The sequence below is a fragment of the Dama dama genome, chromosome 24, assembly GCF_033118175.1.
Source record: "Dama dama isolate Ldn47 chromosome 24, ASM3311817v1, whole genome shotgun sequence".
NCBI classification, from domain to species: Eukaryota; Metazoa; Chordata; class Mammalia; order Artiodactyla; family Cervidae; genus Dama; species Dama dama.
In genome coordinates this window covers 32,368,031-32,393,284 of record NC_083704.1, presented here as the reverse complement: position 1 = coordinate 32,393,284, position 25,254 = coordinate 32,368,031, and the positions used below count along the sequence as shown (strand labels likewise).

Genomic DNA, 25,254 nt, shown 5'->3' with positions numbered 1-25,254 from the left:
CTCTTGATATAAATGCTGCTGCTGGGCTTCCAAGAAGCATAATTTGCCAGTTTAAGTGGGAAAAAAGGTATTTTGAAAACAATTTGGAAGGCAAGGTAGAATAGAATTGCTTCTCTTTTTAAAATCACTTTTACACAGCCTAGTATTGTACAGACTCCAATATTAATCATTCATCCCAGCAACTGGGTTGTCTTCCAAGCCCTGACAATGCATGTAAATCATACTCAGGAACCCTGCAACAGTCTAACCAGTAGATTACCTCTGAAACCTGAGTGGTGGTTTTAACTGTGAAGGTCCCTGAGGGAATTGGTGGCAGATGTGAGTCACCTCTGTATTTCTGACCAACCAAGTTAAGTCCCCCCAACACATCACAAATGGTTGCGACATGGCCACCTGTTTTACAGATGGACACTGCTCACCCAAGGAACAGAAATAACTGGCAACCACTGAAAGATGAAGACAGACCCTAACACTGGAAACAGTGTTAGTTTTTCTGATTGATTAATAGTTTCATCTGAAACTTTGATGCCAAGTTATCTACAGAGGTCATATTTAGGGCAGTAATAAGCAATTGGCTCACATCAAATTTTTTTTTTTTTACTTTCTTTGGTACCAATAAATTGGAATAAATGATACTTTATAGATTCAAAGGATTAGATCTGATAGAGTGCCTGAAGAACTATGGACAGAGGTTCGTGACATTGTACAGGAGGCAGTGATCAAGACCATCCCCAAGAAAAAGGCAAAATGGTTGTCAGAGGAGGTCTTACAAATAGCTATGAAAAGAAGAGAAGCAAAGGGCAAAGGAAAGGAGCAAAGGAAAGAAGCAAAGAGAAAAGGAAAGATATGCCTATTTGAATGCAGAGTTCCAATGAAGAGCAAGGAGAGATAAGAAAGCCTTCCTCAGTGATCAATGCAAAGAAATAGAGGAAAACAACAGAATGAGAAAGACTAGATATCTCTTCAAGAAAATTAGAGATACCAAGGGAACTTTCCAAGCAAAGATGGGCACAATAAAGGACAGAAATGGTATTGACCTAACAAAAGCAGAAGATATTAAGAAGAGGTGGCAAGAACACACAGAAGAACTGTACTAAAAAGATCTTCACAACCCAGATAATCACGATGGTGTGATCACTCACCTAGAGCCAGACTTGGAATGCAAAGTCAAGTGGGCCTTAGGAAGCATCATTACGAACAAAGCTAGTGGAGGTAATGGAATTCCAGTTGAGCTATTTCAAATCCTAAAAGATGATGCCATGAAAGTGCTTCACTCAATATGCCAGCAAATCTGGAAAATTCAGCAGTGGCCACAGGCCTAGAAAAGGTCAGTTTTCATTCCAATCCCAAAGAAAGGCAATGCCAAAGAATGTTCAAACTACTGGACAATTGCACTCATCTCACACACTAGCAAAGTAATGCCAGGCTTCTACATGCCAAGCCAGGCTTCAACAGTATGTAAACTGTGAACTCCCAGATATTCAAGCTGGATTTAGAAAAGGCAGAAGAACCAGAGATCAAAGTGCCAACACTGGGTCATTGAAAAAGCAAGAGAGTTCCAGAAAAACATCTACTTCTGCTTTATTGACTATGCCAAAGTCTTTGACTGTGTGGATCACAACAAACTGTGAAAAATTCTTAAAGAGATGGGAATACCAGACCACCTTATTTGCCTCCTGAGAAACCTGGATGCAGGTCAAGAAGCAACAATTAGAATCAGACATGGAACAATGGACTGGTTCCAAATTGGGAAAGGAGTATGTCAAGTCTGTATATTGTCACCCTGCTTATTATTATTTTTTTTTTTTTGGAAAATTTTACCTATTCTTTATAATCTCTTCTGGAAGGAAGAAGCAGAGTGAATACTTTCTAAATCATTCTATGAAGCCAGAATCACTCTATTATCAGAATCAGACAAAGCTATTAGAAGAAAGTAAAACTACAGATTTCTCTCATCAACAAAGATACAAAACTCAACATGAGCAAAGAGCATCTAACAATGTAAATATTTATTTATACACCATGATCACTTGGGTTTATTGCAGTATGCAAGCCTCGTTCAGCAGTCTAAAATCAATCAATATAACCCAAATGTCCATTGTAAGATGAGTGGATAAACAAAATGTGGTCCGTCCATACAGTGGACTACTACTCAGCCTTCAAAGCAAGGAAATTCTGCAGTATGCTACCACATGGATGTCCTCTGCGGACATCAGGCCAATCACAGATGGACGAATACTGTGTGATTTCACGTACACAAGTCAGAGTCACAGAGAAGCAGGGTGGTGGCTGCTGACTCTGGGCGAGGGGTGAAGGGGCGTCACTAACAGGGGCAGAGTCTCAGATTCCCGTGAGTTACAGGACGGCCGTGTGTCAGCTGTGCCGTGGCGTGCATGGATTTCACGCCACTGCACTGAAGGCTGACTGACTGTTATGGTAAACTTTTGTTGTATTTTAACTCAATATAAAACAAGGCACAACAATGACAAAAAGAAACAGCTATCAGGCCATAAAAAGACACAGAGGAACTCTCAATACAATCCTGCTGAGTGAAATAAGCCAACCCGAAGAGGCTGCATGCTCTGGTTCACAGCATCTGCACCTCGCAGGCTTGGGACTTTCCTGAAGAGGCAAAACTACAGACAGTCCTAAGATCAGTGGCTGCAGGGGTTGGGAGGGACGGCATGAACAGGTAGACAGAGTTTCAGGGCAGGGACACGACTCTACGTTGCTGCACTGAGTATATGTGCTCTAATGTACTCGTCAAACTCCAAGCATAAGCCGTCCCGTGGGCCAACCTGCCCCAGCATCCCCAGGGTATGCTTGTATCCCGGCTGGGAGGCCTACAGTGGTCGCCCTCCACCAGACCTTCACCAGGGCAAGGCTGGGTGCTCCTGCATTTGTATTCATTTAGAAGATTCCTTTCTGTCTCTTCCCCACTGTGTTTTTTTTTGTGGAGCACAGATTCACCTTCAATGGTCTGAAATTCCAAAATTTCTACCATCCAATATTTTGTTCAATTCTACAGAGTTGGTCTTAAGTAAGATTCTCTTGAGATTTGTATCTTTGAAAGATATTCTTTTTTGTTAATAAGTTTGTCAGTGGGTAAAAAAAAAAACCCAAAAGCCTCAAATATAAGACAGTGAACCTAAATGTAACCTATGGGACTTAGTTAATAACAACATATCAGTATGGGCTTGTAACTAGTAATAGGGTGAACCTCTAGCACAAGTGGAAATGTGAGATGTTAGCAGTAGGGAAATAGTGGGGAGGGGGGAATTCCTGTGCTGTCTGTTAATTTTTCTGTAAATCTAAAACTTTCCTTAAAAGGAAAACCCAAACTATTAGAAAATAGGGCTTCCCTGGTGGCTCAGCTGGTAAAGAATCCACCTGCAATGCGGGAGACCTTTGGTCCTTTTGCAGGGATTCTGTGTTGAAGGGACCACACACGTGTTTATTCAGTCCTTCATCTTCAGCCAGGCCCCCTTTCATAGACAGAACACCCACGACAGCAGCTGGGCCACTGGGGCTGCAGATTCTGGGTCTGGGAAGCTTGCCCCCCAGAAGCTGCTGTTGAGTGGCCTTCCCACAGAATGGGCACGCTCTCACAGAGCCCAGGCTCGCTCCGGGTGTCTGGCTGCATCGGGCATGTTGCAGGCATTTCTGTGAACCAGGGAGGATGAACGTTTTCCCACGTCCATCCCGTGTCTGCCCTGCCCTGACCATGCTGTTCCCACCTTGCTCGCTGACCTGTGAACATCCCCACAGACATGGATGTCTACTGTCGAGTGTGAGTCAGCTGTGCCCTCAGGGCTATAGCTGAGTTTTCTTCCTGTTCTTTTATTCCTTATACATACAATTCTTGAATTAATTTGGAGTTTTAAAAGCTTTTATTGTGGAAATCTTGAACATGGACAAATGAAACAGAAAAGTATAATAACCCCGCTGAACCAACTTCCCACCCCAGCTTCTACATTTATCAGTATTCTGATAATCTTACTTCATCTGTATTTCTACCTACTCCCTACCTTCCATTGATTATTTTCTAATGAGTGAAAGTCGCTCAGTTCTGTCCGATGGACACATGGGATCTTTGTGATCCCATGGACTACATAGTCCATGGAATTCTCCAGCCAGAATACTGGACTGGGTAGCCTTTCCCTTCTCCAGGAGATCTTCCCAACCCAGGGATCACCCTGCTTATTTAACTTAAATGCAGAGTACATCATGAGAAATGTTGGACTGGATGAAGCACAAGCTGGAATCAAGATTGCTGGGAGAAATATTGATCATCTAGGAAATGCAGATGACACCACCCTCATGGCAGAAAGTGAAGAACTAAGAGTGAAAGAGGAGAAAGTGAAAGGAGAGTGAAAAAGTTGGCTTAAAGCTCAACATTCAGAAAACTAAGATCATGGCATCTGGTCCCATCACTTCATTGCAAATAGAAGGGGAAACAGTAGAAACACTGACAGACTGGGCTCCAAAATCACTACAGATGGTGACTGCAGCCCTGAAATTAAAAGATGCTTGCTCCTTGGAAGAAAAATTGTGACCAACCTAGACAGCATATTAAAAAGTAGAGACATTACTTTGGCAACAATGGTCCGTCTAGTCAGAATTATGGTTTTCCAGTAGTCATGTATGGATGTGAGAGCTGGACTACAAAGAAAGCTGAGCACCAAAGAACTGATACTTTTGAACTATGGTATTGGAGAAGACTCTTGAGAATCCCTTACACTGCAAGGAGACAAAACCAATCAATCCTAAAGGAAATCAGTCCTGAATATTCATTGGAAGGACTGATGTTGAAGCTGAAATTCCAGTACTTTGGCCACCTGATGCAAAGAACTGACTCATTTGAAAAGACTCTGATGCTGGGAAAGATTGAAGGAGTGAGGAGAAAGGGATGACAGAGGAGGAGATGGTTGGAAGGCATCACCAACTCAATGGACATGAGTTTGAGTAAACCCAAAAGTAAACTTTTGAGTATAAGTCTGGTGATGGACAGGGAGGCCTGGCATGCTGCAGTTCATGGGGTCGCAAAGAGTTGGACACGACTGAGTGACTGACTAAACTGATCCTTTATGATTTAGATATCAGCTTCTCCTATCATAATTATTGCAAGAGTGACATATAAAAGATAAAAACTTGGTCAAAGACCCTTCAGACATATTTTTAGTTGTATCTAATACCCAAGTTACCTTAGAGGTATCAGCTTCTATTTCAACATCAAGCTCATACTAATGACTTGGGGATTTTTTTTTTTTTTTTTTTTTCTGGTCAGGGTAGTGTTTATGGAGTATCTTACTGAAAGCTGGTGATCTCACGATCATCAACACCTAGTGTCCGTTCCCACAGTGATTATTCCCTCAATGCTTCCTAAACTTCAGTCATTAGAAGGTCACCTCTGCATTTTTGGTAAGCCACATCCCAGGACAAAATGCTCTATTATTCACTTATTTTTTTCTTAAACTATTTAACTTTCTTAAACTTAAATTATATAGAAGTCAACATAGAAATATGTATGCTTTTCTCTAACATGGAACAGTGCTGACCAAAATAATAGTTAACTGATAAAATGAAAAGGGTAGAAATAGAAAATAATGCAAACAGATATGGTCCAAAATAATGTAAATGGACACTAGCTGCATTTTCAAAGTCTCTGAGAATGTGACCTTTGCTCTTTTAATTAAAAAGGCAGATTAACAAGAATTGGAAAATCATTCGTGACAAACCTAACACCATACTGAATTACTCTAGTTGATTTAACCTAAATGATTGCAACAAAATTGAAAACAGCATGGATCTTATTCTGCATTGTTTCATGTTGCCTATTGGGTACCTTATCTGTGCTTTGCAAAACACTTGGCTACCCAGATCATTAAGCCAATAGTTCTCAACACGGGCTGTACAATAAGTTCACCTGGACAGTCTTTATAAACATACCAGAAATCATGAAGCCATATCCCAGAACAGTTAAATCAGCATGGATGAGAAAGAGGAGAACTTTTAGCTAATTCTAATGATCAGCTAGTATCAAAACTCATTAAACTTTTGAGATTTCATATTCTTCATCTTCACTCCTCCTGGAGCTAAAAGGTTCAAGATAGTCATCAACATCTTCTCCCTAGGTTTAAAGCTCTACAGTGAATAGACACATAAAATAATCATCAAGTTAGGTTGTTTACTGCTGGATTTATAAGCTGAGAAAAGTACTCCAGTACATATTTTCATTCTGGAAGATGGGTGAGAAAGCAGTATTTGTGAAACAGGTCAAGCATGAGGCTCATTTCTTTGACATTAGATTGCACTGATGTACTTGTCATTTTTAAAACAATAGTCATTGAAATAATTCAACACAGTGATAGGTTTCTACAGAAACTGGTAGTCAATGTGAATCACCCTAAGATTACTCTGAACTGATATGACAATTCTGACAAAGAATGAAGGTATTTCAAGTCACGACATCTTGAGCACAGTATCTAAGAGCATATCTTGAGTAGCAATCACATCTCACAGATCAAATGTCTTTTTTGTCTTTGTTGTTTTTACTCTGATATGAGAGGTTTTAAATATACTGGGAGTAGATCTGCCCCTTGTAGAATTATAAAGTTAGCACATAAAAATGAAATCCACTGATACAAAGGTACAAAAAGCCACTGTTTCATGGAAACTTGAGCAAGTAATTTGTGCCAAATGCCCTGAGTTCACTTCCTAGTTCCAGTTACTTTGGTGTGTAATAAATTACTCCCAAAATTTAGTGGCTTTAAAAAAATGATTATCATTTATACCACTCAACAATCTGTGATCTGAACACAGATCATCAGCTCATCTCAGCTGTAAACCTCATCAGCTGGTGCAGCTTGAATGGGGACAGGCAGACCAGCCTACATGACTGTTGAGTGGTGTTGGCTAGTGAGTGGAAGCACAGCCATGCCCTTAAGGTAGACCTCTCTGTTTACCTATTTGTACTTCCTCATATTATGCTGACTGGATTCCATGCAAAACTGTTCCAATACAACAAGGTAGAAGTGCATGCATTTTTATGAGGTAGCCTCAGCAATCACAGAGCTTCACTCTTATTTTTTTTTATTGGTTAAGGTGGTCACAAAGGTCTACCTGGGTTTAAGAGGAGAGGTACACATTTCACCACTTGATGAGGAACAGCGTCAAAGTCATAGTGAAAGAAGAGCAAGTTGGGCAAAGTGTACTTGTGAAGCCATTTTTGGAAAACACCATGAGCCACATCCCGTCAGATCCATTCTGTAGCTGCCATACTGCTTCTTTTGAGGGCAGGTGACCTACAAAGACTATACAAAATGGTCCTCTTACTTTCTGTCTTTTCCTTGGGTTCCTCCCATCAGCAGTTCTGAGAGAGGGAGAATGGTGAGTTTGTAGTCTTTGTTTATCAAGATTCATCCTTGCAGGGTTGTTTTAAGCTGACTGTGCCAAGAAACCAAAATAGATGTAAAAAAACTCCAACAACCCTGATCTAGATGTCCTTTCATGACAGTAGCCTGTGTGGTAAGCCAGAGAAAAGATACCCACAGTCAGAGAGAATAAAATTATACTCTCTCCTAGGAGAGTTGCTCACAAAGTCATCATGCTAGCTTTATTACAACTTCAGACCAAAATATTCCAACAGCTTTCCTGATACTCCAGAAATACAGATTTTTAAAATCTCAAAGCAAAAGAAAGAAAAGTGAAAGTGAAGTTGCTCAGTCGTGTTCAGACACATGCAACCCCATGGACTGTAGCCTACCAGGCTCTTCCATCCATGGGATTTTCCAGGCAAGAGTACTGGAGTGGGTTGTCATTTCCTTCTCCAAAATCTCAAAGTCTTATTAAAAAAGATGACAAAAAAGATGAGAGACTGAGAGAGTCAGTTCCTAGGCAGGTTGATAAGAAGTCCAGGATCCCGAAGGAGGCCTTGAGGAGGAGAAAAGGACAAATGTCTTTTTTCTCTCTACATTCCTTAATCTTAGTCACATAAAACATTTAAAAATGTTACATAAATTAGTCACATAAAATGTTTTCCATAACTGATGATTATGCAACAAACAACAACTCAGTTTAAACTTTGTAAGAAGGATTATATAACAACAATGTATCTTGCTTGAGAACAGTTTCTCCTTCTTGAAAACCTGACTAATCCTGTTATCTTAAAATGTATATTATAGGAGTGGATCTTACTTATTATAGTAAGATCTTTACAAACTTGAGACATTCTTTTGATCTATTGTAATAGCCAATTAAAAAGTATATAACTCCCTGCTAACACTAGCAAGGGGGGCACGCTCCGTCCCCCTTCTGATGTTTATGTCAGAAGCTTTCTCTGCCCCTTTTCATACTTTAATAAAACTCTGCTACACAAAAGCTCTTGAGTGATCAAGACTGGTCCCTGGTCCCGAAGCTAAATCTTCTTTGGAGATCGTGAATCCGACATTGTTCACTGTACGCTATCAAAGACAGGAGGTTGGACATCAAATATCTTTAGACTGTTTTTCTAGTAAAAAGCATCATCTAAAATTTTAAAGTCAGTATTAAAAAATGGTTTTCAAAGTCAGAGTATTTACTGTAATAAAAAAACATCTAAAATTCCTAGGTTTTGTGTCTAAAATTTTCAATTGCCCCAAATGAGCCATTTATTCTTCACTTTCTTATTCATGACCAGATCAACTATATGGTATAATTAAATATTATGTCTTGTAAAGTAGAATAATTTTCTTCCTGAAATTGAGACATAAAAATCCAAGCCACTATGGACAATTACAACTCAATAATAAAAAGTCAAATAACCTAATTAAAAAACAGACCAATCACCCTGACTTCTGATTTTCAACTGGCATATAAACAGTTTAGCAGTCATCGCTCTGTTCTGACAACAAGTAAAGAGCTAAGCAACTCCTCTTAAATCTGAAGAAGTGAGGTCACAGAATAAAACCACTACCTCTAAAATGGAGAGACAAACACGCAAATACAGAGAACCACAACTTTCTGGAGCATAAATCCAACAGCAGAATTTTCCCCGGAAGCCAGTACTGGAATAGAGAAATCTGAACTGGGACTGGTGAATTTCTGGAGGGTCAGCAGAACAAGCCTATGAGCTAACACTCCCGGGAACCCAGGACATCGGTGGTTCCCGACACTTTTCTGAGTTTTACCTCCAGGAACTCAACTGGATCGTCATAGTGAATAATGATTGAATATCCTCTCATATTTCTGGGAGGGGAAGGTAAAATGAACCATTCTGCAATAAGCCAGAGCACTATATTGTTCTTAAAAAACAAATTTTGCCTTCAGAAGAAACTATTTCACCAGAGCCTAACCTGCTGGGGTTTTGTAATAGCCTAGTAAATCTTGTCCATGGGGTCGCATAGAGTCACACATGACAGCAACACAAAATCACCACCTCTTTCTAAGAAAAATACCCAAATCTAGCTTCCCACATGGGGGAATGGAAACACACAGCCCCAGTCCTCCAGCCATCCTGTCTCACCAAATGGGTGAGGAGGAGACGAAGAACTGGTGAAGTTGATAATTCAGGAGGTCAGGTTCACCAAAACAATGGGACCAAGACACCTCATAACTAGAGAAAACTCCCTTCTCACTCCCATACTTTCCCACTATATTTGTAAAATCCTATTCACTGTACTTCTTTCAGACAGAACATCATTCATAGGTTTCAAGAGAAAACTTACACAGCATATTAAAATGCAAAAAACACAGTATTAACAGGTTGAATACACACCAGAACAGGCATCAGACATGGCATGACTTATCAGACCAGAAATTTTAAAGAACTATGATTAATATGCTAAGGTATTTAATGGAAAAAATAGGCAGTATGCAAAAAATGGACAATGTAAGCAGAGGAATGGAGATTCTAAAAAAACAAACAAACAAACAACAAAACTGTAAAAAAGAAATGCATAAGTTGAAGGGCAAGTTCCTATCCTCTATAGGAAGCTGTACAAGACAAGACACCTGTTTTCTCAAGGATCTGTAGAGAAGAAAGTCTCCTTGAAAGACATTCTTAAAGAAAGAAATGCTAGTGATCAAAAATACTGTAAAGAGATAGGTAAGGACTTTGATGGGCTCATTAGTAGACTAAACATGGTTGAGAAAACAATCTCTAAGCTTGAGGATAAAGTGTGTGTGCGTGACGATCAAATGTTCCAAAACTTAAAAGATGAAACAACTGAAAATAAAGAAGAAAATACTTGAGAACTGTATAATGGTGGTAACAGAAGGAGAAGAAAGGAAAAAAGGAACAGAAATAACACGTGAAGCAGTGGTGATGAAGAATTTCCCAGATTTATATTTGAAATCAAACCACAGGTCTCTCTCCAGAGAGTACGAAAATGATAAAGGCCAGAAACATGTGACTAAATAAGAAAAGAAGAACATCAGAAAATAAATAAGTAAAATGTTCTTAATCTAATAGTTGTTTTCAGAATAACAATTCACTGCTAGGAGGAAAGTGAAACTAAACATATTCTTGCCATATGTCGGATCATAGAAAAAACAAAAGAGAATTCCAGAAAAAACATCTGCTTCATTGACTATGCTAAAACCTTTGACTGTGTGGATCACAACAAACTATGGGAAATTTTTCAAGAGATAGAAATACCACACCATACCTGCTGCCTAAGAAATCTGTATGCAGGTCAAGCAGCAAAAGTTTGAACTTGACATGGAACAATGGACTGGTTCCAAATTGGGAAAGGAGTACGTCAAGGCTGTATATTGTCACCCTGCTTATTTAACTTATATGCAGAGTACATCAGGCAAAATCCCAGGCTGGATGAAGCACAAGCTGGAATCAAGATTTCCAGGAGAAATATGAATAACCTCAGATATGCAGATGACACCATCCTTATGACAGAAATCAAAGAGGAATTTTTCATCAACCAAAGACCTCTTGATGAAAGTGAAAGAGGAGAGTGAAAAAGCTGGCTTAAAACTCAACATTTAAAAAAACTAAGATCATGGCATCAGGTCTCATCACTTCATGGGAAATAAATGGGGGAAAAGTGGAAACAGTGACATATATATTTTCCTGGGCTCCAAAATCACTGTGAATGGTGACTGCAGCCATTAAATTAAAAGACACTTGCTTATCGGAAGAAAGGTTATGAGAAACCTACACAGTGTACTAAAAAGCAGAGACATTACTTTGCTGATAAAGGTCTGTCTAGTCAAAGCTGTGGTTTTCCCAGTAGTCATGTATAGATGTGAGAGTTGGACCATAAAGAAGGCTGAGCGCTGAAGAATTGATGCTTTCTAACTGTGGTGCTGGAAAAGACTCTTGAGATTTCCCTGGAGATCTCCCCTGGAGATCAACTAGTCAATCCTAAAGGAAATCAACCCTAAATATTCACTGGAAGGACTGATGCTTAAGCTGAAGCTCCATTACTTTGGCCACTTGATGCAAAGAGCCAACTCTTTGGAAAAGACCCTGATGCTGGGAAATATTGAGAGCAAGAAGAGAAAGGGATAACAGAGGAGGAGATGGTTGGATGGCATCATTGACTCAATGGACATGAGTTTGAGCAAGCTTCGGGAGATAGTGAAGGACAGGGAAGCCTGGCCTGCTGCAGTCCATGGGGATGCAAAGAGTTGGACACAACTGAGTGACTGAACAACAACAACAAGGACCTAGAAATCTTACTCCTTGATGTTTAACCAGATTGAAAATTTATGTCCATACAAAACCTGCACACAGCTTTATTCATAATTTCGAAATTTGGAAGTGACCAAGGGGGGACTTTAGGAGGTGAGTGGATACACTATTATATCCAGTACAAAAGAAAAAGAAAAAAAAAAAAAACACAAAACTCTTAAGCCACTAAAAGATATGGAGGAAATAAAAATATACAGTACTAAGTGAAATAAGTCAATCCAAAATGGCTATATACCACATGATTCCAACTATAGGACATTCTGGGAAAAGGCAAAACTATGGAGATAGTAAAGATTATAGGGTGCCAAGGGTTGTTAGGACACTCTAAAGTTGATGATGATGATAGATGTACATCTCTTTGAACATACCAAAGCTGTTTAATGGTACAATTTAAATAGTTGAATTATGAGAATTATTTCCTCACAAAGCTTTTAAAATAATAAGTCATCATGAATAAAAGCTAATGCTATGATTAGCAGATTCCATTTACCTCATTTGGTTTGACTGATTTGTTCATTTATTGGATTTGTTAGATTTAAGCCTATTTTTGACAAGTTTTCTTTTTCAGAATGTATTCATGAACCTTTGCCTCATCCCAAAAACAAAACCAAAATTATAAACTGCTAGTTCATTCCTCCACCTCCAGAGATGAGATATTTTAAATTTGCAAATCACAGATACAAGCAAACACCTGTTATTTACAATGGAGGATCTGAAAGAATTATAAGCAATATTGAAAGAATTATTGATAACTCAGAACTTCCTTTAGAGATTTTTTTTAAAGTATCTGTATATAGCTGCATTTAGATTTTCATGTGCTGGGATATATACAAACATATTTATAGGTACACAAACATACACGTTAGTATCTCTTTGGTGGTAGCTTATAGTTTTCCACTGACTAACTGGAGGGGGTCCAATGGTGGAATCTCAATATGTCCTAAGATCAACAGTAAACAACAGACACCCCCACCCCTGAGAAAAATTCAATTCCTAAAAATTGGGAGTGGTAATATTTTATAGAAGTTACATAGGAAACAATATGAAAGTCACAGCAAAATCTCCCTGAAATATTCTGTAAATATCTGCGTATTTACCAAAGTTTCTCTCCCATAGCATTAGCCTAACTTCCCCAAATTTTCTTAAGTAACTCTCCATGAATACTAGTTTTAAAATCTTCATATTCATCTTCAAATTGTTACAGTTTGAATATTTCATTCAATCCAAGAAAAGTTATGAGAACTATTAGGAAAAGAACAATACAGATTTTTTTGACTACATGAAAAGTTTTATTCTGAGTGATATAACAATAGACAAGTTTAACACAAAAGTGACATACAAAAAGAAGACATTTCCAGTGAATCACACTAAGATATAATTAAGAGCCTGACTACATAAAGACCTACTGTAAATCTGTAAAACAAAAGACCTGACTTCCAATAGAAGAAATGAGCAGAGGATACAAATCTGCAAGGTATGGAAGACGAACAGGAAATGGCCAGTACATACGGTGAATTTATGTGTAAGTGAGGGATTTTCTGCTGTGACCTAAGGAGAACACTGTCTAAGGGACACAAAAAATATGTGAGATTAAAAATCTATTATATGCAAATATCAACATCATTACTTTGTTTCTAGCAGAAATAAAATAGGTCTTATCTAGCTGATGGTTGTCTTGAAGCAACTTGCTTTTGCAATCTGGGGAAGTCATTCTCTATTGCTAGATTTTCTATACAATATTCTTCTATACAATAATTCAGGCAGCTGGGCTTTTGTAAATTCCTTGAGCTAGAAATTAGGTAATATTTTTCCGTTTTCTGCAGAAGTTTCATGCATTTCATAAGTCGTTACTAAGCCCCAAATTTTCTTGATTTGGAGGAGTCGGTTATAATTATGAATCTTCCTTAAGTATCTAAGTTACTAATAAACAAAATGAAAATATTCTCAACTCTACTGTTTATTCTGAGAAATGAGAAACTGTTCATAAAGAGAGAACACTTCTCAACCATCTGCTTGGGAATTTTTTTATTTAAAAATATCAAGGGAAAAAAATGTGTGGAAAAGACTGGGGAAACAGGCACCCTCCTGCTCTGCTGATGGAGCTGTAAATTGCTGCAGTTTTCCTAGAGAATACTTTAGAAACAATCCTACCAGCAGTGCCAGTTGTAGTAACACCAACAACAGCAGCAAGAGCTAACACAAGTTGGTCTAAGCATTTTATGCATACCTTAGAATAAAGTACTATTATCATGTTAGTTTTATAGAAGAGGCAAAGAAAGATAAACAACGATTCATAGGAGAATGAAACAGGTTACAAGAGTTGGAATTTTGAGTTCAGATGATTCAATGATGTAACTATATGAATAATTCCAATCCTATCCAGCAATTCATACCTGAACAAATACCCTCCAGAAAACAACCTGGAAATTGCTGACAAAGTGTCATTACTCTTCTTTCAGAACACTATAAACTTTCTTTTCTTTACCTCAGAATTGTCCCAAGTGGAATCTGACTGATAGTCATTTTGGAACTATGGAAAAATCTAAGAAAAATGAAAAGCCTTACGATATATAGCTCTTATATTTCATGTAGGAGCACTGATGTTTTTTATCATTCTTTCCCTGTCTTTCTCTACATCCACCCATTCATCCTAAGAAAGTACTGTAGCTGCCTTTATTTAGACCTGTACTTGTGCAAATTATTACATGTATTTTAATCTATCTTTTGAGGGACATTATTGTCCTATTATACTTTTCATTGGTTATTGTTGATACCTAAGTAAGTCTATTGCTTTTTGTGAATTTATTTTGTATCACAGTAGTTGACTGAACTCTGATTAGTTTAAAAAAAATTTTAGAGTTGATATTACTCGGTTTTGAGAAGCCCTAGTACCATTTTGTTCTCAAATAATGATAATTCTGTCTCCTTATTTCACAAATTAGACATTTATTCTTGTTCATATCAACTGTATTGGACCAAAAACCTCCAAATGGATTTAAGGTAATGGTCTACGTGAAAGTTGCTCAGTCCTGTCCAACTCTCTGCGACCTCATGGACTATACAGTTCATGGTATTCTCCAGGCCAGAATACTGGAGTGGGTAGCATTTCCCTTCTCCAGGGGATCTTTCCAACCCAGGGATCGAACCCAGGTTTCCCGCATTGCAGACAGATTCTTTACCAGCTGAGCCACAAGGGAAGCCCGAGAATACTGGAGTAGGTAGTCTGTCCCTTCTCCAGCAGATCTTTCTGACCCAGGAATTGAACTGGGGTCTCCTGCACTGCAGGCGGATTCTTAACCAACTGAGCTATCAGGGAAGTCCAAGGTAATGGTACTGGTATGTATTTTGTCTTGCTCCTGGTTTAAATATAAGGGTTCCTGGCACGTCCTTTAAAGATATTTTTGAGGTGTGGAAGAAGTGATTATTTATTTCTATATTGGTCATTCTGATGTGAAGAGCTGACTCATTGGAAAAGACCCTGATGCTGGGAAAGATTGAGGGTGGGAGGAGAAGGGGACGACAGAGGATGAGATGGTTGGATGGCATCATCGACTCGATGGATATGGGTTTGGGTGGACTCCAGGAGTTGGTGATGGACAGGGAGGCCTGGCATGCTGTGGTTCATGGGGTCGCAAAGAGTCAGACACGACTGAGCGACTGAACTGAACTGAACTGATATTGGTCATTAATTTTATTGAATGTCTTATAAATGTCCATTGAGGGTACAGTGGTCTATTTTGTTATATTTATTGATATGAAGCATGCAGATTTCTGAAACCATCACTGAGTACTTATAAAAGTTTATTCTTTTAGTATATGTTCAGATTTTTTTGTTAAAATTTTCTTTAGGTTTTTATACTATAATCATGAAATTGATTCATATTTACTAATTTTTTGTAATCTTGCCAGGTTTTGTTTTCAGGAATATACTAGCCTAACAAAATAAATTAGAAAGATTTAAAACTTTTTATATTTTCAAATAGCTTATATAACAATTTATCAATTGCCAAAAAATTGAAAAAAATTACCAGTAAAACTCTAGCCTTAGAATCCTTTATTGTGGGGGCAGGGGGTTACACAGTTTTTTATGATTATGGATTTATAAAGAAATTCTTATTAATATTGATCATTTATATTCTTCCCAAAAGTTTATATTTAATTGGGTTTTCATACATATGACTTGAATATGGAATGCTCTGTTTATTAATTCATTCTTACCTATCACATTCTCTTTCTCATTTATAATTTTAGTTGTTTTAACAGCTTTATTCTTCATTAGTATCTTTCAGAGCTCAACAATTGCTCTTGGCCATTCCTCCATCCTTCCATTTCTTCCTCCATCTATCTCATTTCTATATAATTGTTTTGTTATTTTTCTTTTCTAAAATTTACAAGCGTGTGAAAAGGATGAAAAAGAAGGTGTATTTTCTAATTTTAGGATCAATGTTTTATACGTATCTGTTACTTCCATTATGAAATAGTTTTTTCTAATTTTTGGCAAACTGATCTGTTGATGGTTAAAAGAGGAATTCTCAGACTATGTGACGATTTTGTTTCTCACTTTTCTCTTTGTTCCTGACTTGATACATTTTAATGGCTTATTAATTGGACTATTATAATTCATGATTACCATCTTTATGGCAGAGCAAACTTTTTCCAAAATAAATTTCCTTTTTTACGTTAAAGGTTTGCCTTGAATTACTATTGTTTTTGAAATTAACACTTGTTAGCTTTTTTTTTTTTATCTGTTAAATATGATTGACAAGTATTCGCACATCTTTTCACTCATAGTGTTGGTTTTGTTTTAACTCTGGCTGTTTTTTGTTTTTTTTTTTTTAACTCTGGCTGTTTTTATGGATTTTAGCTCAAGTTATAAGTTACTTGGTCTGACTTCTGCTCATCTTCTTATAAATTTAAGTCTTGCAGGGTTTCTACTGGGGGTGGAGTTTAATAAACACTGTACATAATAAACACAGCTCTGGGATACTTCAGTTCAGTTCAGTTGCTCAGTCGTGTCCGACTCTTTGCGACCCCATGAATCGCAGCACGCCAGGCCTCCCTGTCCATCACAAACTCCCGGAGTTTACTCAAACTCATGTCCATCGAGTCAGTGATGCCATCCAGTCATCTCATCCTCTGTCATCCCCTTCTCCTCCTGCCCCCAATCCCTCCCAGCATCAGGGTCTTTTCCAGTGAGTCAACTCTTCGCGTGACGTGGCCAAAGTACTGGAGTTTTAGCCTCAGCATCAGTCCTTCCAATGAACACCCAGGACTGATCTCCTTTAGGATGGACTGGTTGGATCTCCTCGAAGTCCAAGGGACTCTCAAGTGTCTTCTCCAACACCACAGTTCAAAAGCATCAATTTTTCGGTGCTCAGCTTTCTTCACAGTCCAACTCTCATATACTAATCACACCTTAATTAGGAACTGAGTCTCTATAAGCCTGGGTGGACAAATAACAAGCTTGGGAAACAAGCTCAACTTCAACTATTTTGTGCAGTTCCCTTTTCCCAACAGGCACTGGAGAATTCTTATTTTTTCATCCCCAAATAGCTTTGTGGGAGGGATTGTGAGGGACTGTTGTACTATTCAAGATGAATAACAATAATTCTTCTGGTCTAATCACCAATTTTTATGGGCTCATTGCTGAATACAGTCTCCTAATGATCTTTCCAAGTCAGCTGATATTTTGAATTTGGACAAGGTATAACATTTATATGACACTCTAAGTGGAAGATGTTTAAAAACACAGTGTATTACCACTGGTACTGTTTGGAATGAGTGTTTTGCCTCAGTTCTGTATTTCAAATGCACATAAAACCTCTTACAGAATTTCGTATCGTAAAATAACTGGTATTTTCAAACCCTTAGTCCTTATACCCGAATAATTCTATGAAATTAATCAAGTCAAAGTGACCATATTGTGTTATTACACACAAAGGATTTCTTTCAAAGATACTCTTTCCTGCCATCGAGGGCTGGGAAATACATCAAGACTCAGGCTCACAAGGACTGTCTGTCACTCGACTGTGATTGTGGCCCATGGGAGATAAATCACACTGAAGGCAGTCGGTTCGATGAGTGGCAGATTGGTTGTCACTGCTAAACCTCTTATTGCTTCCAGGGACTTTTATCCACACACATTTTAATCCATCACAGATCCAATTCCACAAGAGGTGTATAAAGCTCTACAGCTTGGCTCTATACATTCCTCATTTCTAAACTATCTGCCCCACATCAGATTTATCAAAGCAAATTCATTTAAACACTCTTACAATATACAGAGAACTCATGAGATGTTTAGGTTCGAAAGTTTCAAGCTATAGTCAGTCTCCATTATGTAACATGTCTAAGTCCAAAAGTTAGCTTATCACGGCAAGCCAAATTATTTTTAAACGTTCTTAAAAGCATACTTAAGTTGTCAGGACCTTAAATCCTTAGGTACCAGCCAATAATGTTCTTTCATTTCTTCTGTACTTGGAGCTATTATCCCCTTTTTCTTGTCAGTAGAAGCTTAGATATATTTAAAAGCTGAGAAAGAAAGATGCTATACTGGGTACTGGGTGAATGATGCAATTCCTCTTCTTTCTTTCTCTGTTTCTCTTTTTCTTTTATTTCTTTTCTTCTTTTTTTTTTGGAGGGGGAGTGAGTGGAATAGAGTTCTGTTGCTTAAACATGGCTATAATAGAACGCTACTGTAAACATACTATTGGGACTGTGTCTCATCCTATTACTGTGCATATATGAAATTTAAGTGTATACACAAACCCACATACATTCTTACCTACACAGACACAACTACATGTGAAGATATCTAGACACAGGCAAAAGGAGAGAGAACAGTATCCTTGGAAGAGGGACCAATGTGTGCAAAATCTCATGGTGGGAGGGAACATGGCAAATACTAAAAAGTTTTGGGAAAAGAAACCAGAAAATGGGGAACATAAAGGACCCCAGGCAAGGGCATCATCCAGTGAGCAAGAGGATCTAGACCTCACCGACCTGAACACAAATTCCCTGCTTCTCTAACTACATTACATGGTGCCTGCAAACAAGATTTGCTTGGCAAACAGTGGACTTAAGTGGAAGCCTTTTACTGTTGACTTAGTTATACAACTTTGATTTGTCCTATGGAAGAAAGCCTGTATTTGACCTATATTTCTCCTTGGTGATATGTCAATTTGCTTTACACAATTAGCTTAACAAGCTTTTCTGAATGTTATACATTCTGACAGAGCAGAAACCGAACTGCAGTTGAGACAGGAGGTAAGTGGGCGGGACACAACAATAAGATTAATGAAGAAGGGTGCAGTCTTTAGGATGTGATAAAAACTGGATGGAACTGACTGAAACCAGCTGAATGCAAGGTGGCACAGAGAACAGTCTGGTCATTGACTTTTAGCTCATTGTATCTTCATTATAATACTCAAAACCAGTCTCTTGTATACCATGAGAATTCTGAGGTAGACCATAAAAGACCAAAAAGTGGGCAGTATCCCAGTTCTTGGAGATCTGGATTCTTCCCTGGAATAGTAAGAATATTCTTCCAACTCCTTACAGCACGCAATTACTCAGTCCATAGAAACTAACCATCCCATGCCCTGGGGCCACTCTCACTTTCTGAGGAGGTCCCCATTCTGCCTATGGAATATCTCTCTCTCTAAATAAATTTGCTTTCACTTTACTCTGGCTTGCTCTTGAATTCTTTCCTGCATGAAGCCAATGACCCTCACTTGGTGACCTGTATTGGACATGACAATTTCCTCTCCTCCAACAGTCATCACACTCCATTGGCATGATGTGCAAGTTTATACAACAGATTTAATCTAAATTGTTAGAGGTTGTTTTGAGCTTCTGGGTTTTTCTCAAAAAGTGTGTGTTTTTTATAACAAATGAATGAATACTGAGTACCCAGAGTAGTCTCAAGGACAAGTGGCTGGAACAGTTGAAAGCTGTATGCTTGATTTTCCATTTTTTTATTCTCTCTTTTTCTTTAAAAAAATAAAAAATGTCTCTTAGACTATCCAGCTTTCTAGACAACTTTCCCACTTACCAGCTCCTCCCTCACATTCTGTTGCTTTTGAAAACAGGGAATCTATCTATGAACACAATGCAATAAAAGAAAAGCAGACTTTCTAGATATTAACATGAATGCTGCAATGAACACCCAATCAGAGGATAAAGCGTTGTTATGTGACTCCCTTCTCATGCAACAGAAAACCAATTTATTTAATAGCCTGGGCTTAAGGGTAATGTCATCTTGTAGGGCTTACCATTTTACACTGATGGGAGAATATTAAGTTAACTAATGTCACAAGTCAATAAAAAATTCATAGGCTGTGATCAAGCATGTTAGAAAAAGAACAGAATTGGCAAGTGATAGGGTTAATTCATGAAATTGCATGGTTCAGATACCTGACACTTGTAGAGAGATGGCTGACTTAATACTTTACATAGAACCTATCAGTAGCGCAGCAGCAGTTAAGTAACATTATTATCTTGAATATTCTCAAATCCAAGATCCTCTTAAGAAAGCAGCTGTCTACTTCAGGCTTAGCAAATGTTTCTTTGAGGATGTTTGATGCATATAAAATCAAAATGCTTTGAATTTTTAGTATATCAACATATATTTCTTTAGCATTAGCTCAGATGGAGGACATTGTATTGGATAAAATATTATCAACAGTTTAAAATCCAGAGGATAAATCACAAATACTGTTATCTACAATATGCAGAAAAGCAAATGTTTTAAATCAAATTCTTTATGAATTAAAGTCAGACTAAGAGCTGGGTTACAGGAGAAGCATTTTTCTGATTGGATAAGCAATCACTGTGAAGGTAACATTCTAGCCTTTTTTTTTTCTTTCCCCTCATTGCCTCCTCTCCAAGTAAAAGCAAATGATAAACCCTAAGCATGGAGTAAAGAGCTGGCAGAGGATACCGGCATATGCCTTTTCCTGTTGTGATAGAAGAGATTATTGATTTTTTAAAAAAGCATTTAAAGCAATAGTGAAAGAAATGGTAATGCTTTGCAGCAACTGATGGAAGTTCTTAAAAGCCCTGAATTGGTCAGAACAATTTGGAAAGTTAACTAGAACTTTGAAAACAAAACAAGCCAGATGACAGAAAATAGAAATGGCATTGAAATTGTGCTTAATTGTGGCTAGATATCTAAACATCTCCAATTTCTTGAAGACCATTTGTAGAGGGTCACTAGGGCTGCTATAACAAAGTAACATAAACTGGGGGGCTTCAAACAACAGAACTTTATCCTCTTAGAGTTTTGGAGTCCAGAAATCTGAAATCAAGATCTGTCTCCAAAATTTCTCGGATAAGACCCTTCCCTGTCTCTTCCAGGTTCTGGCAACTCCAGGAACTCTAGGACTTGTGGAAGCGTAACTTCACAGAGTCTGCCTCCATCTTCATGGGGCCATCTTCCTTGTGTCTATGACTTCACAGGGTGTTCTGTGTGTTTGTCTGTGTACAAATTTCCCTTGTCTTATAAGGACAACAGTCATACTGGATTAGGGTCCACACTATTCTAGCATGACATCATCATAACTTCACTATTTCTGCAACAGCCCTTTCCAAATAAGGTCACATCCTGAGGCACTAGTGTAAAGGACAAACTCTTTCTGTGTCACCTTTACGGTTCAGCTACTCTACACACACTCAGAACACCAAATGTGTGTTTTCTTCCATACCAGGCAAATCTCCAACACTAGGTCTGGTAATTCAATTACAGGGGGTCCTATAATTCAATTCTGATACTAACTGCCTAGAGATAGCATCAGAGCCCACAAGTTAAGGGCTCAATCCCATGAGATTGGCCCTACTTCAGATATCAATTGTGAGTCTCAGATTGCCATTTGTACTTCTCACCAATCACTTATAAACTGACATTCCCATGACATGCTCCTGGGCTCAATAATGTGCTAGAATGACTCACAGAACTCATGGTAGTATTTATTTATTTTATGATATGTTAAACATTAATACCATAACGTATCATAAAGAATGCATCTAAACATCCAGAGGAAGAGATACATAGGGTGAGATCCTGAGGGGTTCCAAGTGCAAGAATTTCTATCCCACTGGATGTGGGGTGTGTCACCCACGAAGAATGTAGCTATGTTCACTAACTCAGAAGTTCTCTGTGGTGAAAAGTAGGTTACTTTTGGGATGTTTATAGGAGCTTCATCACATAGGCCTGGTCAATCATAAATTCAATCCCCATCCCCTCCCTCCTTCCTGAAGGATGGGGTTGGGGTAGGGAGTGCTGAAGTTCCAGGCTTCTAATCATGGCTTGGTCTTTCTCGTGACCATCCTGAAGCTATCCAGAAGCCCACAGATTCACTTCATTAGGGCAAAAGAGGGTTCATCATCCAGGAAATTCTAAAGATTTTAGAAGCTCTGTGCTAGGAACCAGGGACAAAGACTAATAATTCTATCATTTCACAGCTAGGCATTAGGATTAGAACAGATCTTTTAAGGGGACACCATTCAGGTGGCTCAGTGGTAAAGAATCTGCCAGCCAGTGCAGGAGACACAAGAGACACAGGTTCGACTTTGGGTTGGGAACATCCGCTGGAGAAGAAAATGGCAATCCTCTCCAGGATTTTTGCCAGGAAAATTCCATAGACAGAGGAGCCTGGCAGACTACAGTCCATGCAAAGAGTTGGACGACTGAGCATACACACACACATTCAAGTTTTAACACCATCCTTTGTAGTTGCACACAATCCTGACACATTACTAGGCCCATGTATATACATATGTACTTTTAATAAGAAATACTTTTAAATGAATATAGCTGAATTAACCATCATATTGTTTTGTCCATAAGGAGAAAACCCAGACTTTTTAATGATGCACTGCTGACATCTTAGCCAAAATGAGTGAAGATAATCTTGTGTCAATGCAAACTGGCTGGCAAGGGAAACTGGCCTTGTGATTCTGGCTTCACAGACATGTGGCCAGGTATGAGGTCTGCCGTTTAACTCTGCGTGGTTCACAACACTGAGTGTCCCTTCTCAGCAGTTCTCCTCAATGTGTCTATTTTCCCTTGAAATTTATAATTCTTCCTCAAGTAGAACCATCACACATGAGGTGACAAAATGGATCAAAAGAAAATACTTGTGTTTTGGGGACTCACAGATTTAAACTTGGATCTAAGTTCCACCACCAACCAGCTCAGTGACATTGGGCAGATTAATAAGTTTACAAATCCTTGGTTTAAACACCTACAAAATGACAATTCTTAACACTAACATCCAGCACCACTGCAAGAATTAACTGGGATGAAGACCCTGGCCTGATACATTGGAAGCACTTCATAAATGTGAACTTCATTCAATTTCATAACATTTTATGTTAAAAATAAACACTTTCATAAGAACACCTTCCCTTCTGGAAGGGAATGCTAATGACAAAAGTATCACAAAGTACTTTTAACACAAACACAAATTTATGTTTATGTTAAAGTAATATTTAACATAAACACAAACAAACATTCAGTTCAGTTCAGTCGCTCAGTTGTGTCGGACTCTTTGCGACCCCATGAATCGCAGCACGCCAGGCCTCCCTGTCCATCACAAATTCCGGAGTCTACTCAAACTCATGCCCATCGAGTCGGTGATGCCATAATTTTAAATAAAATTGTAATATACAGATTGAAGTAAATGTGCTCACTTTCTGGTAATCACAATGATAAAGTTAGATCATAGATCACTACAGAATGTAAACCCTGGTTCTCTCAAAGAACAAACATTACTGGCGCAACATGTATGTCCCTGATGTTTCTATAGCGACAAAACATCAGAGACGTGTAAAAAGCATGAGGAAGTTGTCACGACTTACCCCACCAACTTTCTCAAAGTGAGATCCATCTTTCTTAAAATCTGTGAGGACCCCATTGAAATACCAGGTAAACATGATATCTAACAGGGGGTCGTGCGTCACCTGGCAGGGCAAAATAACGCTTTCCCCCACGGAGACATCCATGTTGGGTGGTGCCAGAGTTATTCTCGTCGGTTCTATTGGGGAAATAACAAAGTATTAAGCAAAGCTTCAGCATTTTTATTTTGATAAAAGCAATTTTCACAGGCAGATTGTTAATCTCACTTATAGTGTGTATGTTTGTATAGATGTACATGTGTGTGTAAATATACCTCTATATAATGAAAAGTCTTCAAGATTAAAACAGACATTTTGATGAAGACCCATAACATATTTCACTGCATACACAAATCCTTGTTAAAAGAATTAGGATATCTAAATCTATAGGCCATAGAAGTTTAAAAATTAAAGTCACCTGTATGGAGAGGGAGGTGAGAGGGGGGATCGGGATGGGGAATACGTGTAAATCTATTGCTGATTCATGTCAATGTATGACAAAACCCACTGAAAAAGTAAATAAAAAAAAAATTAATGATGCCAATAAAGACATCAGTGCAACTAGAAAAAAAAAAAAATTAAAGTCACCTGTAAACAAGAGTTATAATACTATTACAAAATCAATTTCGTTTTAATTTTACTGCTTCATGAAATATAAGAGTAGAAATAGAAATCACTGCATTTTCAATGACTGGAAAATATACTACTACCAAGATTTAAATAGACTCAAAACTTTTGAGATACTACAAAAAAACTGATGTTTAGAATATGTAGGATACTTAGTTAAAATGCTAATTAATTTCTGTTTCTTCCCAAATGCAAATATCCACATGTGCATTTCTGCCAACACAGTCCTTCCAACTTTTGTGAATTTATTTATTTATTTATTTTCATTTATTTTTATTAGTTGGAGGCTAATTACTTTACAATATTGTAGTGGTTTTTGCCATTCATTGACATGAATCAGCCATGGATTTACATATGTTCCCCATCCCAATCCCCACTCCTGCCTCCCTCCCCATCCCATTCCTCTGCATCTTCCCAGTGCACCAGCCCTAAGCACTTGTCTCATGCATGAATTTAAAGTTCTCTGACTCCACTTTTCCATTGCTAGTTCCCATGTCTCACTCCATGTCACAGCAAAGTCTTCAAAAGAGTCATTCACTATGCTTTTTACAACAGCAATCTCCTGATGCTCCTCCTACCCCATGTGGTAGGACCTCAGCCTTTCTCCTATTGGTTGTTTTGGCTGATACTCTTCCTGCTGTTCACCACATACCCTGCAGGAATGCTTCTCTTTCATTCTCTGAGCACTCATATCCAGTTCGTCAGTCATGCCAGCGACCCCACACTCAGGATATATTTAGACCTGAATGCCTTCCGTTCATCGGCCGGCTCTGCTGCTAACCCTCACTGTGGTCAGTATCACTCCTGCCTGGATTACTGCAATGTCTCCTGGGGCTCCTCCCACTTCGGCCCGTGACTCTCCATAGTCTGTTTTCTACTGAGGAGTGAGAGTAAACCTTTAAATATACACTTTCCATCCTTTCATTCCTCTGCTCAAAACTCTGCACCGGTCTCTACTTTTCACTCCAACTAAAACCCTAGTCCAAGTAAGTGCTAACAAGGGTTACAAAACCTCTGCAGGATCGTCCCTAAGAAATCAACTG

At 38.4% G+C, this 25,254-nt stretch overlaps 1 protein-coding gene across 1 annotated transcript in view; it reads right to left on the bottom strand.

Annotated features, from left to right (window-relative positions):
• The window catches only part of CNTN3 (contactin 3), a 297,915-nt gene that overhangs the window by 52,715 nt on the left and 219,946 nt on the right, over positions 1–25,254 (bottom strand). The window contains exon 12 of the mRNA XM_061129162.1: positions 23,549–23,724. Coding sequence (XP_060985145.1) covers positions 23,549–23,724 — 176 coding nt within the window. The remainder of the gene's footprint in view (positions 1–23,548; positions 23,725–25,254) is intronic.